Source organism: Bombyx mori, chromosome 25 (assembly GCF_030269925.1).
Source record: "Bombyx mori chromosome 25, ASM3026992v2".
Taxonomy (NCBI): domain Eukaryota; kingdom Metazoa; phylum Arthropoda; class Insecta; order Lepidoptera; family Bombycidae; genus Bombyx; species Bombyx mori.
The window spans coordinates 366680-385190 of NC_085131.1; the positions used below are offsets into that span (position 1 = coordinate 366680).

General features: G+C 38.1%; 2 protein-coding genes across 7 annotated transcripts in view; both read left to right on the forward strand.

The window, feature by feature from the left end:
• The window catches only part of LOC733007 (copper transporter), a 34857-nt gene extending 18144 nt beyond the window's left edge, over positions 1-16713 (forward strand). For 3 of the 4 annotated variants that reach the window (XM_062675995.1, XM_038020202.2, XM_038020201.2), the window contains exons 2-4: positions 8503-8600; positions 12640-12872; positions 14507-16713. In XM_062675995.1, coding sequence (XP_062531979.1) covers positions 8505-8600; positions 12640-12872; positions 14507-14708 — 531 coding nt within the window. In that variant the 5' untranslated portion in view covers positions 8503-8504 and the 3' untranslated portion in view covers positions 14709-16713. 4 annotated transcript variants of the gene reach the window in all.
• Positions 16714-18243: 1530 nt separating this feature from the next.
• The window catches only part of LOC101737860 (serine/threonine-protein kinase D1), a 130476-nt gene continuing 130208 nt past the window's right edge, over positions 18244-18511 (forward strand). For 2 of the 3 annotated variants that reach the window (XM_038020231.2, XM_038020236.2), the window contains exon 1: positions 18244-18478. The gene's annotated coding sequence lies outside the window, so the exon portion shown is untranslated. The remainder of the gene's footprint in view (positions 18479-18511) is intronic. The other variant, XM_038020232.2, reaches the window with a different exon arrangement.

Consider the following 18511-nt stretch of genomic DNA (forward strand, 5'->3'; position numbering starts at 1 on the left):
CTTTAATGGGATGTGTTTACTTAGCGCTGGTGGAGTAGCTGTATCATGTATTGTTCTCATGCTAGAGATTGCAGGGTTGAGACTAAAACTTTTTTAATTTATAGCAACAATTTTTTTTGGATGAGTACTAGCATATAGCGTATAGTAGCGTTAAATAATAATCAATATCTTTAAACCTGTAATGTAATACCTTACGGCAAAAGTAGACGGTGGCATGGACATATTCGTAATCGCTTTGTGATATAAATCTGGTCATAAATCTGCGTCCTCACACGCCTCCGCGCCGGTACACCACTAATTGCAGAAAGTAACAAACCTTTCGTTTTATTTAATCTGTAATATTTATTTTTCGTCTAGAACAATCCTCCTAGTCGTTTTAAGGTCGATTTTAGCGATGAGTACTAAATTGTCAGCCATTATGTTAGCTATTATAGTTCTAGAACAATAGAGGCTCCGCGAGTGTGCTGTGTGGTTCGAATTACAGCGACTCCGATCAATTGCGCGCAGTCTTTTTTTTTTTTTTTGTTGCTTAGATGGGTGGACGAGCTCACAACCCACCTGGTGTTAAGTGGTTACTGGAGCCCATAGACATTCACAACGTAAATGCGCCACCCACCTTGAGATATAAGTTCTAAGATCTCAAGTATAGTTACAACGGCTGCCCCACCCTTCAAACCCAAACGCATTACTGCTTCACGGCAGAAATAGGCAGAGTGGTGGTACCCACCCGCGCGGACTTACAAGATGTTCTACCACCAGTCTAGTCTAACGATATCGGACAATAATAATTATGACTAGAACCGTCTAGGTAAAAACTGCTATCCTTGTTTTTTCCTTGTCTTGACTGTGAGGTCATTCCATGAACTTCCACCGAGCGTCGAACGGGATTCCCCGAAGACCTATATGTCATTCAGATTAATGCAATAAAATTGATTGTCTTTTTTATTTTATCAAACAATTTAAATAAAACATACAATCCACATAAAATGACTGCATATTCGGCACTGGGATGAATGGTAGCCTGCATGACATCCTTTCTCAGAGTTGAAAATATTTCCAAACTGAATATCATCAAAATCGAACGAGTGGCTTAGGTACGAAAACATGACAGGCAGATACTTGCGTAAATTACACTTATAAAGTAAATTCCAAATCTCTTTAAAATACTATAGCATTTTTAAATATGATAATAAGATCTTATATTGTACTCCCAATCAATGTACATGTGAACTAGCTTACAAATTTAATGAAAATTTATTCAAAAATTCCAGAGACGTGGGCCAACAAACAAACAAACAGACAGACTTTACTATTCTTCAGTGTACAGGCACCCGAGTATTGTTCTGTTATATGTAATCATGTGTAGACGTGGAAAACGTAGACAGTGTAAAGAGTACCTTTTTACTCCGGCACATTATTCCTTCTTTAACATACGCTGAGGACAAAATTCATCTTTGTGCGCCGGCGGAGAAAACAGAAAACCTTAGCGTCATTAATTTTTTAAATGGCGGGCTTGTGATGTTATCGATTTAGGAACGGCTAACAGGACAACTGAATGGAACCACAACTAAAATTCGTTCCTTACGCAAATCATTAGCACACTTACCTAACAGTACTAATTTTAGCACAAGAATATTAACTTCATATTTTTTTGTTTAAATAGGCGTTGAATGGTGTGGTTTTATCTTGAGGATTTAAAAAAAAATAAGATTTTTAGTACTAAGGTACTTTATACTCTGAGTACTCTCCGTAAGCCGTGTTTGAGGAACGATATGCCATAACGCTCGGGAAACACTGCGAAGACATGTCCTAAAATGAATCAGCTAATGTCGCCAGCACTGGTACCCCCACTCAAAGGAAGCTCACAATTTATCCACGCACACATTCAAACATTGAGTTGCTGCGTCATGTACTGTATTCAAACAGCGTATATGTATGTGCATTTCTTTGATGACACAGCATAGTTTTACTATAATAGTCTTTGGCAAAAAGGCGGTATCACTAATCAGTCATCTTTAGCGCAAACCTCTAAAACCGATGGGGTTACAGGCGATGCAACACAATTACCGCCATTCGAGTTTATCTGGTGTTGTGATCATCTTCTGCGAACTCAATAGACAAGAAACTGTGCTACATCAGAATGTCATCATTCAAGTGCCCTTCACATGCGCTTTTCGTAGTTATGACTTTGTCACCGATTTGGAATACATTTTCGCCCTAAGAAGAATGGGGCAGGCACAATAAAGATTTGCTAAGAACGTAATGTGTCTATCACGAAGCAGTCATGGTAGCTAAAACTGGATTGTGGCGTTCACGCTGTAATGTCTATGGAAGTGTGGACCTCGGTAACTCCTTAACACCAGCCGCGCCGTGAACTACACTTAACATTCCAACATCACAGAAATATACTTTTATATATACCAAGATTGAATCAGTGTAAGAGATGGCAATCACTTCATCAAAGACTGCAACTACTGGTATACAGTACACAGTCCTGACCGCGGTACCAGATGAGAGGTACAGGGGACGCTTTAAGGGAATTTATACTAAATTAAACGCTGCGTGAAAACTTACTATCATTCGAGAGCATCGTAACAAAACTATTTCCAAAAACTATTCGAAATGGGACATCAAACAACGCATGTTTTTCTTTCATGGCTGCAGTCTAGAGACATCTAGAGCTTCCCGATTTTTTAGTGCTAGATAGTGAGCCTGTATCTTATCAACCTAAGGGTCGTCCAAGTACGTTCCCAGCTACACGTCGCGTCTTGCACCTCTGGAGTCCCATGAAAGAAACAACTGCGGCTATTTGGGTAAACCCAAAAAAATGCAAGTTCATTGTCCTCATTGACTTCTATGCCGATTTAGTATATTTTAAAGTAGGACGATCACGACACAGTTCCGCACACCTGCGCAAAATTATCGTGTTTGCAATGAGTGTAGTAACGGATACAACATTGCTGATGCTGTTTACACTATTGTTATTTATTTAGTTGGGAGACGCGATGAAGTGCTGATAACAATGACCTACAAATGTAAATAATTTAATTGTTTTAATAGAGAGACGAGCGTGCACCTTATTTGCCGCGCGGGCATCAACGGGTGATTCGGAGATGAAAATCCAAATGGTTAAGCTGTCATCAAAGCTCATATGGACCACAATAATGGAGTCTCTATTCGTTATTGAATTGGTGTATTGGCGAGGGTCAACTGAGCTGGCTTATCAAATTATGTTAACTTTTACAATACTTTAGAAGTCGTCGTGGCCTAAATGGCCGTTCTAATCAAATAAGTACCTACTCAACAAATGTTCACGATTGACTTCCACAGTGAAGTAATAACATCGTGTAATAAAAATCAAACCAGTAAAATTATAATTTGCGTAATTACTGGTGGTCTTTTGTGAGTCCGCACGGGTAGGTACCACCACCCCGCCTATTTCTGCCGTGAAGCAGTAATGCGTTTCAGTCTGAACGGTGAAGCAGCCGTTGTGACTATACTGAGACCTTAAAACTCAAATCTTAAGGTGGGTGGCGGCATTTACGTTGTAGATGTCTATTGGCTACGTTAACCACTTAACACCAGGTGAACTGTGAGTACGTCCAGCCACCAACGGAATTAAAAAAAAAATGGGTTCGTAGTCTCGATTATATTTGATGATCATAATTCATAATTATGTGTCGTTGCGAGACCTTACTATACGCCCTGCCAACCAGTCAATGCCGACTGTACGCGGGAATAATACTCAGAGAGCGGTGATGCCCATATTCTGGTAATACCGCCTTTAACGAGACCCGCAGGAAGAAGCTGCGTAATGTCATTCTAGACCGACACTGCACAGCTAATGCTTTATTCAAATACTACTGCATCGTTAATGTATAGTATTAAAATGGAGTTGGTGGGTATGCTGTATACACCCTTTCTTACCACAATAGGGATGGATGCTACGGGAAATGTTTGTACATCAATGATTACAAACGAGAAAGCTAAACACGAAAATGAGCTTGTGTAACTCATGTGATCTATGAAACATTTCTAATTCGAGCAAAATCAAAGCGAATAGTTTGTTTATTCGAATAAGCCTTTAGACGCGTTTTAACCGACTTCAAAAAAGGATGAGGTTCTCAATTCGACTGGATGTTTTTTCTTTTTTTTATGTTTGTTACCTCATAGCTTTTGACTGGGTTAATCGATTTTGATGATTCTTTTTTTATTAGAAAGCTGACGCTTCCTTTGTGGTCCAGTTTAGTCCAGTTCTGATAATGGAATTCATGAGAAAACCATATTATAAGACTTAAATTTGCATTAAGTACGTGCGCGACAAATAGATATGAATAACTCAATATCACGTCATCGATTTCGATGATTATTGTTTTTAGTGTATATTCATTTGTTTTGGAATATCTGTTTTTTTCTATTTGAAGTTGCCTTTTGTTAAAGCATGTCTATTTACAATTATCACTATATCCGCCAACACGGAATGCAGTTTTACCTCTAAGACGAATCGGCAAGAAACTCAAGGCTTGCTTTTTCCAAATATATGCACATCACACACAATATACAAAACGTTATTACAACACATATAATATTTCTCCCGGATAATATGGCAAACGAAAAAATATAGATATGAACGCTTTGAAAAATACAATTTCCTGTCTTAATTCGTAGTCGTTTGCATTATTACGAAGTTGTTCACCTTGAACCAGCCCCAGTAGGTGCACCGCCACAGATAATCGTATTGTTTAAATCCGACTCCGGCAAAGTCGAAGGAGGTCATAATTTTAACAGACTATATCATCTTCATCTGTTCCCTTATAATTTCGAAAATAATTGTGGTATTTATGCAATGCTACATCTTAGATTTGAAGCTAATACTAGGGTATATTCGGTCAGGTATGCCTGGTCTAGCTCGGGTTGATCGGTTAGAGGAGAAACCCATGAAGGCTTTGCGGCAGGACGATAGATTCAACGCCTGCGAGCCTGCTAGTCCCTATCACGAGATAGGTATTATTAGGAAGTAAGGAGAGGAGGAGAGTTATGTAAAATATACAGATATTTGCGGTAAAAAAGCGTACCAAGATCCCACTGAGTTTCTCGCCGGATCTTCTCAGTGGTTCGCGTTTGCGATCCGGTGTTAGATTCTGCGAAGCACGGCTCTTCCTAGGGTTCGCGTTAGCAACGTCTTCAGGTTTGAGCCCCGTGAGTTCACCTACTAGTTAAGGTTACGCTGAAATAGCCCCTTAAGGCTTATCAGCTTAGGCAGGAAAAAAAAGCTGTCCCCATCATCCTCCTCTGATAAGACAGAGATTATTCACAAATATGTATTAATATAAATGTAAATTAACAGAATCCTGATTTCAATTAAATTACGGTTCTCGTAGTTCCGGTATTTCTTTACCGTTTCTCTAATCACGGATGATAATTAAGACACATAAAATGAAATCTAATGATGAAACCAAATATCCGTTAAATCTTCACGGTCAACCGGTGACGCAATAATCATCGAACCGGGGCCCGCTCATTAGACTCTGCAACCCGGTTACTAAACAATTCACCGTAGAAGACTTTTAGAAGTTTTCTATCCAAGACTACATAAATCAGCGAGGTATGAATAAATTATATTTCTCAGTATCTATAATTTTTCAATTATTAATGTCGTGAAACTAAATAAAACATTCCCCTCTGTTCTTGCACGAAGAATTCGTTGAAATACGTATTATAATAATATCAACGTTAAAGGTAGCCAATTTATGCATAGCTAATTTAAAGCGTAAAATATTTTCTCAATAGTACAAATTAATAATGTGTAAGTAATCAGATATTTATTACTGGGACTTTATAACTGGAAATAGGTTTTTGGTGTTTCCTCTTGCGTACCTATACTCAACAAACTGTAGACGAAAAAATGTACACGTAGACATTATAAAATATTCTACAAGTGTTAAAATCTTAGAAATTGTCTAAGTTTCTCTGTCCTAAAACAAATACTTGGACCTGGAAATGACTCGATTATCTGTAACGGTGTGAGTTAGAGATAATCTATTACGTATACACAGCTCAATTAAGATCTAATTAAGTGAAACAACCAAGAAAACGCAATGATTGGAGCCACTAGAACAAACACAAGCAACGATATCTATATTCAAGCCTTATCTGAAGCGCTCGGGTGGTCGAATTTACAAAAAAATATGACGTTGCATTTAGCTGAACCAAAATCACAGATTATCTTTTTTAAATGCCTTTGTGTGATCCGGGTATTAAACTTGTAATATAACATTGTAATCATTGCAAAGTTGAGCAGACAATTTTAGTACGGCAACAATTAAATTTGATTCAGATCATCTACGAGTGTATTTCTCTAACGCTAGCCTTCCAAGAGGATGAACGATCTGTCAAACTTTCTGTTATCTGTCACAACCATTTATTATCAAACTACAATGTGAACAACGCAGAACGTATCGTAAACGTCTTGTACTGTATGGCGTAACGGCATATGTTTGGTTTTCTAAATTACATAACAGTTAAAATGAACACCATGGAAGCGAAATCTTTATGTCAAAACACAATACAAGAGTTGTAAAATGACGTAATTATGAAGATAGTACAGTTTTATCTGTTCAGGTTTATTCTTATCAATAAAATTTCAACGTCCATGAAAAACCAATTAGATGTGTGGTTTTAAATGTACACGTTATTCTGTGATGTTCAACATACAGGTCATTGAACTTTGGAAAATATTATTCTAACTTATTTTTATTAGGGACTAATCACATAGGGGTAGTGGTGCTAAATACAAGATCATCGAGAATATCGAATTGCAGGATGTATAAACTTATCAGAGAAGGATTTGCATGGGAACAAATTTTTTAGTAGGCACAAGATTTTCTTTTATGGTCGTATATGCGTTATGCATATGACAGTGAGCTCTATGTTTTAACAAAAAAGTTCTATCGCAGTGAGATTTATAGTTTGAAAGGCATTCCAAATAACTAGGTATTTGGAAAACGATTAGGTTTTTAAATTTACATTGACGTCACTAACCTCAAACCTACTGAGTACGTTATAAAAAACTGCAACTCGTACCTACTGTCAATGACTGTGTATGGAGACGGCAAAACGGATGTCTCATATTCTCTGTTTCCTCAAAATTGAATCATTTATAATCAACCTGAATTATGTATAAAAATTTGTTTCTCCTTGTTCTTTTTTACTTCTGTTTTCTTTAACTCATAAAATATGTTTGCTGGATATTTCAAAACGTCAGATTTTAGTTAATTTTTGTAGCATTCCTAATTCTGATATTTTTATTGGAAACAAGGAACAGCCTATGTCACTCAGGGATAGTGCAGCTTTCAAACAGTGCAAGAATTTTTAAAATCGGTTCAGTAGTTTCGGAGCCTATTCAATACAAACAAACAAACAAATCTTTCCTCTTTATAATTTTAGCGACATGTCTGTTAAATATATAGATGGCACTGCATAAAATTATTCTAGTCTCATTCTCCAGGACGGCAACAGATGTACACATCTACACAGACGTCACAGACCCAACAAAAGTTGCAATCGTTTGTTTCGCTTACTTCAATACACGATCGCTTACTCGTTTGAATTACGTTACTAAAACGTGAAGTTTTTATTTACAAAACTGGTTTGTGCATTTCTTACAGTAAATTCCCCTTTCCAAATTACGAGGAAAACACGAGAGATAAACCAGCTAAGAGTAGGCAGCTCTTTACGAATATCAGTCATCAGGAAAAGACACGTAGTATTTATCACCACTGCACAATATTAATTCCAACAAAATGGTGATTTGTTTGCTCACTCTGACATACACAGTCCAATTCCCATTTGTGTTGTGATTTCAGTTTTAATCAACTGTTACTAATATTTAGCAGAAGATTGAGATACAAATATGCAGTAGGTTGTAATGTGCATCTTAGTAGATAGACAGGTGAGTTGCGCAACAGTTGTCCGACCTGTAAGCGCCGGTGAAAGCTACTATTGCACAACTAGCTATTTGCGCTAGTTGCAACCTAGCAGCAACCTTGGTTGGCATACCTCTAAATCACAACCACAAGGTCGCATCTACTTCACAAAAAATCGCTTTTATCCGAATTACGTAATTACTGGTGGTAGGACCTCTTGTGAGTCCGCGCGAGTGGGTACCACCACCCTGCCTATTTCTGCCGTAAAGCAGTAATGCGTTTCGGTTTGAAGGGTGGGGCAGCCGTTGTAACTATACTTGAGACCTTACAACTTATATCTCAAGGTGGGTGGCGCATTTACGTTGTAGATGTCTATGGGCTCCAGTAACCACTTAACACCAGGTGGGCTGTGAGCTCGTCCACCGATCTAAGCAATAAACAAATATATAAAAAAAATAGGAGCACCTTTCTCCAGTCTCCTCCGCATTATTCACTTAAATATTTCAATAACGATGTTATTTTGTCGATTCAAAATTAGAAATAAAAATATATTTAGAATTACAATTACCTTTTTCAGCCATGGACCACATGATGCACCACGACCACGACCACGGACATGACCACGGAAACAGCGACGACCCATGCGCTGGACATGACCACAGTCATGCTATGGTGGTGAGTGCACATGCATTTTTACCGGCAAATGACAACAGCATTTTTAGCTACACGGTGACTTCGGGCACGTGCCCACAGTATTTAATATCGTGTATCCTCCGTCGTAAACATCATAGATAAATAAAGTTATAAAAAACCTATAAAAGTTTATATAGCGTTGAATAGAAATAATGAAATAAGCAGTAACGTCACATAAGGGTTTTTTTTTATTTTTTATTGCTTGGATGTGTGGACGAGCTCACAGCCCACCTGATATTAAGTGGTTACTGAAGCCCATAGACATCTACAACGTATATGCGCCACACACCTTGAGATATAGTTCTAAGGTCTCGTATAGTCACAACGGCTGCCCCACCCTTCAAACCGAAACGCATTACTGCTTCACGGCAGAAATAGGCGGGGTGGTGGTACCTACCCGTGCGGACTCACAAGAGGTCCTACCTGCTGATACAATTACGGTTTACTTACAAATCCAAGTGAAACAGTTTTATTGTGGTACAAAGCATTACCAAAGTCATCATTTTGATATAATTTCAGCAAATAAATAATAACTTTTTGATGATGTGAGCCCTTTAAAACGCTATCAACCGTTCCGAATGACCGGTAGGAATCTCATCGCTAATATTAACGTAGTCTAATTACCATGTGTCAAAACATATAAATTGAAGTAATAAAGCCACAAATGTTATTCGCACCGATATTTTTCCTGTTAGAAACCAATAAATAAATTTATCAGCGTGTGAAGGAACACAAGTGGCCCGTGGTTACACTGTTGTCGACTACAGTGCGGTGCCGCGGTGGCGATAGCGATGAGTTTACGACAAAATATATACTAATTACATTTTATTGTCATGCTATTCAACTCGTTCTCTCTTCTGACAGCTAGACCATCCGACTATCCGAGAGGTCGCAGGTTATGTAACACGGAAAAGAGCATTGACGCGTCACGTTTATCACAAATCAGTCGCTAACTTATTGAAATCGTTGATGACTTACTGGTGGTATTTTTTTACCGGTGTTAGGACCTCTTGTGAGTCCGCACGTGTAGCTACCACCACCGTGCCTATTTGTGCCGTGAAGCAGTAATGCGTTTCGGTTTGAAGGGCGGGGCGATAACTATGGGCTCCAGTAACCACTTAACACCAGGTGGGCTGTGAGCTCGTCCAACCATTTACGCAATAAAAATAAAAAAAAAAACAAAAAAACTTGGGCAATATCTGTGTCAACACTTTAGTTCTGCCAAGAAAATGGTGTATCGTGAGATAAAACTTATACTATACTAGTTGTGTTATTGCCTTGGGTGGTAGTCAGTCAGCACAGCCTCCACCTAGTGTAACCAGCAATGTCAGAGATACAACTAAGCAGTTACCTATCGAAAAAGTTAATGCTTATTACGCAATTACATACTAACAAGATATATATATATATATATATATATATATATATATATATATATTATTATTATTTTTTATTAGGTTCACACAACTGGATGAAAACTGCACACATAAACATTGAACTTATTTACATAAAATAATACATTATAGAATTCACCCTTTTGAGTGTGAACACATCTTGCTTAAGAGCGTTTGTGCTTAAGATAAAAATATCTTTAACTAATATTAAATTAAGACAAAGAAAACAAAAAACTGCATATACAAACTTACAAAAAAAAAAAAAAAACAATGAAAATAAAAAATTCAATATATATTCTGTATAATACGTGTTATTCTTTAAATTTTCTCTCCGTTGACCTTGAAATAAAAACAATTAATTACGTCCTCCATCGATGACGTCCTCATTCATATTCTTTATAAATAGGTATTGTTCTGTTATGTTTATAGAATATCGAAGTTGGAACGAATTTCGAATTCAGAAGGTTTTTGTAACGTGTATCAACAACAATGCTGTGTAATTGGTGTCTGTATGTCAAGAGGACATACAAAGATACTGACCGAATTCATAATCTACCAGAATCTATAAATATAAATATCTAGATGTCGCTACAGGAAAAACATCACATCAAAATAAGAGATTCTAACTAAAAACCGACACTATGACAACTTCTTATTTTATTTGCTCTACAACAGTTCTTGACATGTGACATATCGTATTAAAATATATTGAATGATATCTACTCAACCATAGGCCTTATTTTTATTTTATTTTATGTATTTTTTTCCTACCTAAGCTGATAGCCTTGAGAAGCTATTTAAGCGTAACCTGAACTAGTAGGTGAGCTCACGGGGTTCAAACCGGAGTGATGCTAACACTGACCCTAGCAAGAGCAGTGCTTCACAGAATCTACCACCGGATCGGAAGCGCGACCCACTGACAAGATCCGGCGAGAAACTCAATATGGCTGTGTCTATGGGTTAATTCTCTCGTCGAGCCCTTCGTCGCAAGCGACGGGTTCGACGAGGACGGTGACCGGTGCTTGTGGTGCCTAAAAGCACCGTAGGCCCTAAGAGGGGCCATTTTTATGGCGAGGGGTTGAAATGCCCGATCCACGGTGTTACGGCGGACTCACCGTATATTAATTACCATCATCATCATCATCATCATCATCAGCCTGCGGCAGGCCACTGCTGGACATAGGCCTCCCCCAAAGCTCGCCACTGAACCTGATCTTCGGTTCTACGCATCCAGTTACTGCCAGCTGCCTTGCGCAGGTCGTCACTCCATCTAGCAGGAGGGCGTCCTACACTACGTTTGCCGGTTCGCGGTCTCCACTCCAGAACACGTCTACCCCAACGGTTATCGGTTCTGCGACATATGTGACCAGCCCACTGCCACTTCAGCTTACTAACTCTGCGAGCTATATCGATCACTTTGGTCTTTGCCCGAATGACCTCATTGCGTATTCGGTCTCGCAATGACAAACCGAGCATAGCTCGCTCCATAGCTCGCTGAGTAACTTTTAATTGGTGGACTAGTCGCACAGTCAGTGTCCACGTTTCGGCTCCGTAGGTAAGCACGGGTAGGATGCACTGATTATAGACCTTTGTCTTCAGACATTGTGGTATGGGCGATGAAAAGACCTGACGAAGCTTCCCGAACGCTGCCCAGCCCAACTGAATCCTTCTGGTCACTTCCTTCTCAAAGTTGTTTCTGCCTAGTTGTAGGGTCTGTCCCAGGTAGACATACTCTTGAACAACCTCGAGAGGTGTACCGCCAACATCGATTGGTCTCGGAATGACGTTTCCGTTAAACATTACCTTGGTTTTATCCAAGTTCATTCCGAGGCCAACCCGTTGGGATGCAGTATTATAAATTAATTACCATACAATAATGTAATGTCAACTTTCGAGTGACATCAGTTTTGCAACATTTTACTGTCTTTCTTTGTTGCATGTCAACATTTTCAAATTTCCTCTCAAAAAGCAAATATTTACTATCCCAATGCATGATGGCATGTGGTGAAAAATGTGTTTACAAGTTAGACTCGCGTGGCTTCCTTTGGGGGCTTTGTTTTGGCCCCGCGTCCGTTGCCAGCAAAAATATTTGGCAAAAGTCAAGTGAGAGCGTGGGAATCATATTACTAAGTACAATACGAATACAATTTAGTTTCTGAAGGAATGTAACATACACAACAACGGCGAAAAAGACTAGATGATTATTTCTAATGGGGGCAGATGTTGTGTCGCATACATAAAACGGAACATCTTTTAGTTTATTTTCTCTCTGAGTTTAACGTTTATCAATTGTGCTAGGGCCGCCCCAGATTCTTATAACCACTATGTCTCCCAATCAGAGAATCAAATCTCAGAAATGTATGCGGCGTCTATTGATATTATTCCTGGCGACACGTAAAATACATTACTATTTTTCCTTCATTTAAATCATCAATCAAATCAATGAACTAATTCATAATTAATTAATTAATTAATTAATTAAATCATGAATTAAATGTCACCGCCGTCAATGATGAGTTATGTGAAATCGCAATTTCTATTGCATTGGAATGCCGAACGTTATGCTAGATCAAATTTAGTTAATATATAATATGATAAATACCTAACAAAACTAAAAATATTTTCAGTTCCATTCCTGCGTGTGCACCGAAATATTGTTCCAAGGATGGAAGACTACCAACGCCTTGGAGCTGTTTGGTTCAGCAGTAGCAATCTTCCTCGCCGGGGTGCTGTACGAAGGTTTGAAATACTACAGAGAAGCGCTGCACACACGGGCCTCATCTGCCAGCGATTCCAGGGTCAATATCACCAAGAGCGAATGCGGAACCAATAGTCCGTGTGCCGGTACTGCCGTTGTCAAGTAAGTTTCTCTGTGCTATTCGTAGAGCTAGTAAGAGACATGATGGTTTAGAACGAATGATTTTAAACAGCAGACTTCATCTCTTCTTCAACTCGTGTCCTCCCAATACTGAGTGTAGGTCTCTTTGAGTGCACCTCATTCTTTTCGGTCTTTTACCTTTTGCGTTAAATTCCTAACAGTAACTATGATCAGGTCATCAGGTCATTGTTTCACGGGTCCCTGGGATGTCTGCCCGTGTAACGACGTCCTGTACGAGGACTCCACAGCTCTTCTTTTTTTTCATGCCCATTTCATAGCTTTGACTAAACTGTCATCTGTGACAATTTATTGACAGTCTCTTGGTATGTTCAAGTCACCTGTAAACGAGGCTCTTAGAGATTCTCTGCGCTCTGTCGACAAGCCAGTATGACGAGACAACAGCGACGAACAAACGATTAAGTCGATAGAGGGGGACCCATCATGAGAAGCTGATAAAGTTGATTTAGTTGAAAAATTCTACTGACTGACATCCGTTTTTGAAAAAAATTATTTCGTGTTTGTAGACTAATTGAGCCGTATCTTCTTCTTAATCCCTTTTGACTTTTGACAGAATGCTCGTAATCATTATATGTATAGCATTTGATGTGTCTGATGTCCTGCCACTTTGTATAAAACTCCGGCATACACAAAAATCATCAAAGGAATTAACTCAGTTTTTCACCAAAGGCCCAATTTTTATTGGAGATTTGCGAACTCTAATCGCTAAAATTGATTTCTTTTGCTATCGTTAACTATATAAAAACTTTGGAGGTTATTTTTATTTTCACGTCATTTTTTTATATTTAACATTCAGCACGTCCTAATCGAAATTGTTTCACGCATAGGTATCTCTTATTTCCATCACAAGCATCGAACCATTTTTGCATAATTTCATTAATAACATATTCAAGTATGTACAGGGATGAACGTGGCGCCATTTGAGTAAATCGTGACGTATTTATGTGCGTCTATCTGATTGACGGTCACGACGAGCCTGGCTTTAAAGAATTTATGAGCTGTATGTGTCCAAGAGAACGGACTTCGAAATAGCTATCAATTGAAATTTTGTAGTAGTATTGAGTTTATCGTTTCAATAAACACCTGAGTCACCCGATGGAAAGTGGTTACTGTCATCCATAGATAATATACGTAGTAATAACGGCGGCCGTGATACAGTCCTAGCTAGACCAGATCGGAAGAGGCATGTTGTATGTATTATAGTTAGTTAAGTAGTGCTAATGAGATACCGAAGAATCCAAAGTGACATATTTTGCAATTAACTTTTTTATTGTTATCGACATATTTTCCTGCTCCTGTGTCCTTTGTATAGTCCAATTCGTAATTCCAATTCAATTAATTCAACCTCCATTATGTACTTCATTCGGAATGTACCTACTTAGGTAGGCAGCGGCTTGGCTCTGCCCCTGGCATTGCTGAAGTCTATGGGCGACGGTAACCACTCACCATCAGGTGGGCCGTATGCTCGTCTGCCTACAAGGGAAATAAAAATAAAAAAACTTTGGGATGTCTCAATGCGGTTATAACTTCACAGTTCGTTCTGAGCCCGCCGAACGATCTAAGCAATAAAATCAATGAAGTTAATCTTCTGCTTTCAGATACTCTATGCTGTCGGGCGGCCACATAATACAGACGTGCCTCCACTTCATTCAGTCGACCGCCTCGTACATGCTGATGTTAATCTTCATGACCTACAACGTGTGGCTGTGTCTGGCCCTTGTCCTTGGTCTGGCGGTCGGCTACTTTTTCTTCGGATGGAAGAAGAACACGGTGGTCGACATGACAGAACACTGTCAATAATTACCGTGTATTAGTGATTCTTGTAGCAGCAGGCATGTCAGGTTTCGGATTTGAGATATTAAACTAGAATTATTAGTATTTTGTTAAAAATAGGACGCTAATGTCATTAACATTAACATTGATATGTCTATAATAATTATTGCTCAGCTAAAATATGATATAAAGTCAGTTCAGTTGTATATTGACTGATGAAACACTTTGTCTTACGTATATATATAAAAATTATGTAGTTTATTATAAATATCAGGGTAAGATGGTGCTAAAAAATGAAATTATTTTTTAAAAATACTAGATTTAATATGCGATTAACTTCTTTCGTTGTTCAATTAAATATTTATCGTCCAGTTGACGAGGTCAATTGTGATCGATACACGGGGAATATGACTAGCAGAAACTGCTTTTTAATTTACATATGTAGTGAAAATAAACTATTCAAATAATACAATTATCTGCCTCTTTAAGCCTTTTAGAAAACTTAAATTAAAACTAGATTTAATCGCTCCAGAGTTTTTATAAATAACCATTATGAGATAGTCGGCCTCTCTGAGTTTCGAGAGATATGCTCAAGGTTCAACTGATCATAAATAATAACAACAACATTGGATGGAACAACAACAACATTGAAGATGTTGTTGTTGTGCCGGGGGGCCACCTACCCACGTCTTCATTATCGTTCACTCGAGTGCATATCAGTACCGATTCTATTAATTAATTATTCAAAACTCACATGATACGTTTGGTCTTAGCCGTTATTTATAAAAAAAAAAATATTGCCTTTGTAGGCAGACTACCGTACGGCCCACCTGATGGTAAGTGGTTACCGTCGCCCATGGACTTCAGCAATGCCAGGAGCAGAGCCAAGCCGCTGCCTACTGCTAAATGAAGACTGAATGCTAAATGAAGAAGAGAAAATGAGAGACTTGACCTCGTGTTTGACTACAGGGGGGGTTTGTGGTTGCAAAGTGAAATACGCCTCCGTGACTATTTTAGATCGGGATCTGTAATTACAAAGATATGAAAAATTACATTACATAAAATACAAATTTTATACAAAAATTTTGAGGAACAACTTTATTCATTATTTTTACCACAAATGTTATAAGTAGTAATGAGTGTAATCTGTGTACTCGACTTGATTTATATTGATTTCATAGTTTTTGGCGCGATTAACTTCGTTTTTCCAGAAATAATTTTTATGTATTTCGTAGGGAGATCATATCAATGCCAATCCCTGGTTCTATTGTACCTACTAACTAATGTTTAATAGGCGGTAGGTATTAGTTTTCAATATACGGTTCAACTCAATTATTATGTTTAAAAATTTCAATTCAAGGCACCCTTCTTGTTTCGTCAAGTATTACATTAAATAACTTTACATATATAATATTACTTATATATTGTACTACACCCTGATAATACTATTCATTATGATTCTTTGTAAGTTAAAACTAGTTTCTTGAATATAAAAGAATTGTTTATAAAATTCTTGCCATTTTGTTTTTCTCTTTGTCATCTATACCAATTATGTTTTTTATAATAAATGTACGCGATTTTGGGGTTGTTAAATTCAATTCCCTCTCATTTCTGTGACCGGGTTTTTTCGTGTATTAATTACTATTGCACAATTATTTGTCAACTGACTGAGTTTGAACGTTGGCTTTAAGTGTGTCATAATGAGTACAAGAAACTTTATATTTTATGAATTACAGAAAATGACGCGGTTACTAACTCAGTCTTTTCAGTTCAGTCTCACTAACTGGTACAACCAGTACAATTGTAAAATAATAACAAAAATAATAATAAAAGGTTTTAAATAACAAAAACTCCCTGGACTCTCCAAAATTACACTCTAGTCTAATTGGTAATAACAACATGTAAATTTGATTGATATTAAATTCGATTTCATAAGTACTGAGATGACGCTGGCGTTTATGTACTTGTATTTAAATAAGTATATACTATACTGTAAACGTATGCAATCGACAATAAAAATTGTTCACAAAAATTGTCTTTTAATAGTTTATCGCAAATGCTTTAATTTATAGTCACACAGTTTAATATTAAAATAGGTAAACCTACAGGATATTTCCAACGTCATACGATATACATAATTAGATTATAAGAGCAGGCAGGCCGACAATATAAACTGAAACAGTAATTGTTTGGCTACCTATTTCTTTCACAATAAACATTTTAGTGTACATTTGAGATGATTCTATCATCTCGTTTTTACCATCGCACCGCCCGCCACCGGAGTAGAGTTCATCCATACTACCTGGCGACACTGCGGTAGGCAGTGGCTTGGCTGTGCCACTGGCATTGCTGAGGCCCATGGGCGACGGTAACCAGTCACCATCAGGTGGGTCGTATGATCGTCTGCCTTCAAGGGCAATAAAAAAAACACTATTCCCGCCTTATGCCAATTAAAATTCTAGACGCAGTACAAGATTAGTAAGATTCCCTCACCGTTCTCGTCAAACCCGTCGCCCGTCGTTTGCGAAGGGTTCGGCGGCTAAATAAAACCCACAGCCACAACCCATTGAGTTTATCTCCGGATCTTCTCAGTGGCTCGCGATTCCGATTCGGTGGTAAACTCTGCGAAGCACTGCTCTTACGAGGGCTAGTGTTAGCAACGCCCTCAAGTTAGAAAAAAAAAAAAGTTAGAGCCCCGTGAGCTCACCTACTCGTTCTGCGAATCTAGCATAACCTCTCAAGGTTACTAGAATAGATAGGAAAAAAAGAGATTTTCAGGTCAGATTAGTGCAGAGGCCGTCTACTGCTAAGCGATTACCGGAACTGATAAATACCCCAACGCGAATGCGGCTATACACCTTGATCCCTTAACTTTAAGTCACAATTGTACTGCAGCAGTGGCCGCGAACCAATCTAACCGGAACGAACAAATATAGAATCCTGACATCCTAGGCAACGATATGCCCAAACAGGGCATTCTAGCTTTAGGGATACACGTTCCGGGAAATCGTTCCGGGATGTGTATTGAAGTCTACGAATAATAAAACTATGGAACAGTAACTCGCCTTCAATTGAACTTTAGTTTATGGTTCCATTTACGCATACAAATAAAAGCAAATACAACGGCCTGCTCGGGCAATAAAAAATAAATGAGTAAAACCTACCTATTACTATCATAAAATAAGTACCAAAAATATAATGCCGAAAATATTCACAGCTAATTTCTGTCAAAGGACGTGTCAAAGGCGTCGTCGGTGCCTGGCCCCTGCGTTATCAGGATTTGGGGAGTAGCCAGCGGTAGCAACGATAAGGCGATTATTTCCCTGTCTCTGTAAACATTTCAATAAACAATTGCCAAATAACTCTTTAAGGCGCACAACCTATTGTGCGTAACCATACAAGGCACCTTAACTATGGATTATTTTAAAGAAATAAAGTATAATGACATTTTAGACAATATGGCTAATACAGTTTTAATTAGTTGTTATTTGTGTGATTAAAAACAATAATGGAAAACAAATAATAGGTAATTTAGTTTAATTCTGTAAATTGACAAGTGAAAGTCTGCCATTATATTTCCGAACGCAATCAGTTCGTAAACGTTATGTCAAGTACAATGTGACGGGTATTTCGTGTTTTGCCTAAATGTAATTTACTTGTTGATTTAACAGTAATAATTGTGAGAAAAGTGAGTGAATTGTTGTGTAAATTCCCGCCAGACAGTTATGTTATAGTTCTATCAGTGTCCAGTAATATCCTGACTGCAGAATTCGCGAGAAAAGCCGCTAACTAAACAGGTAACGGTATATTTGACAACGTAGTTAAAATGT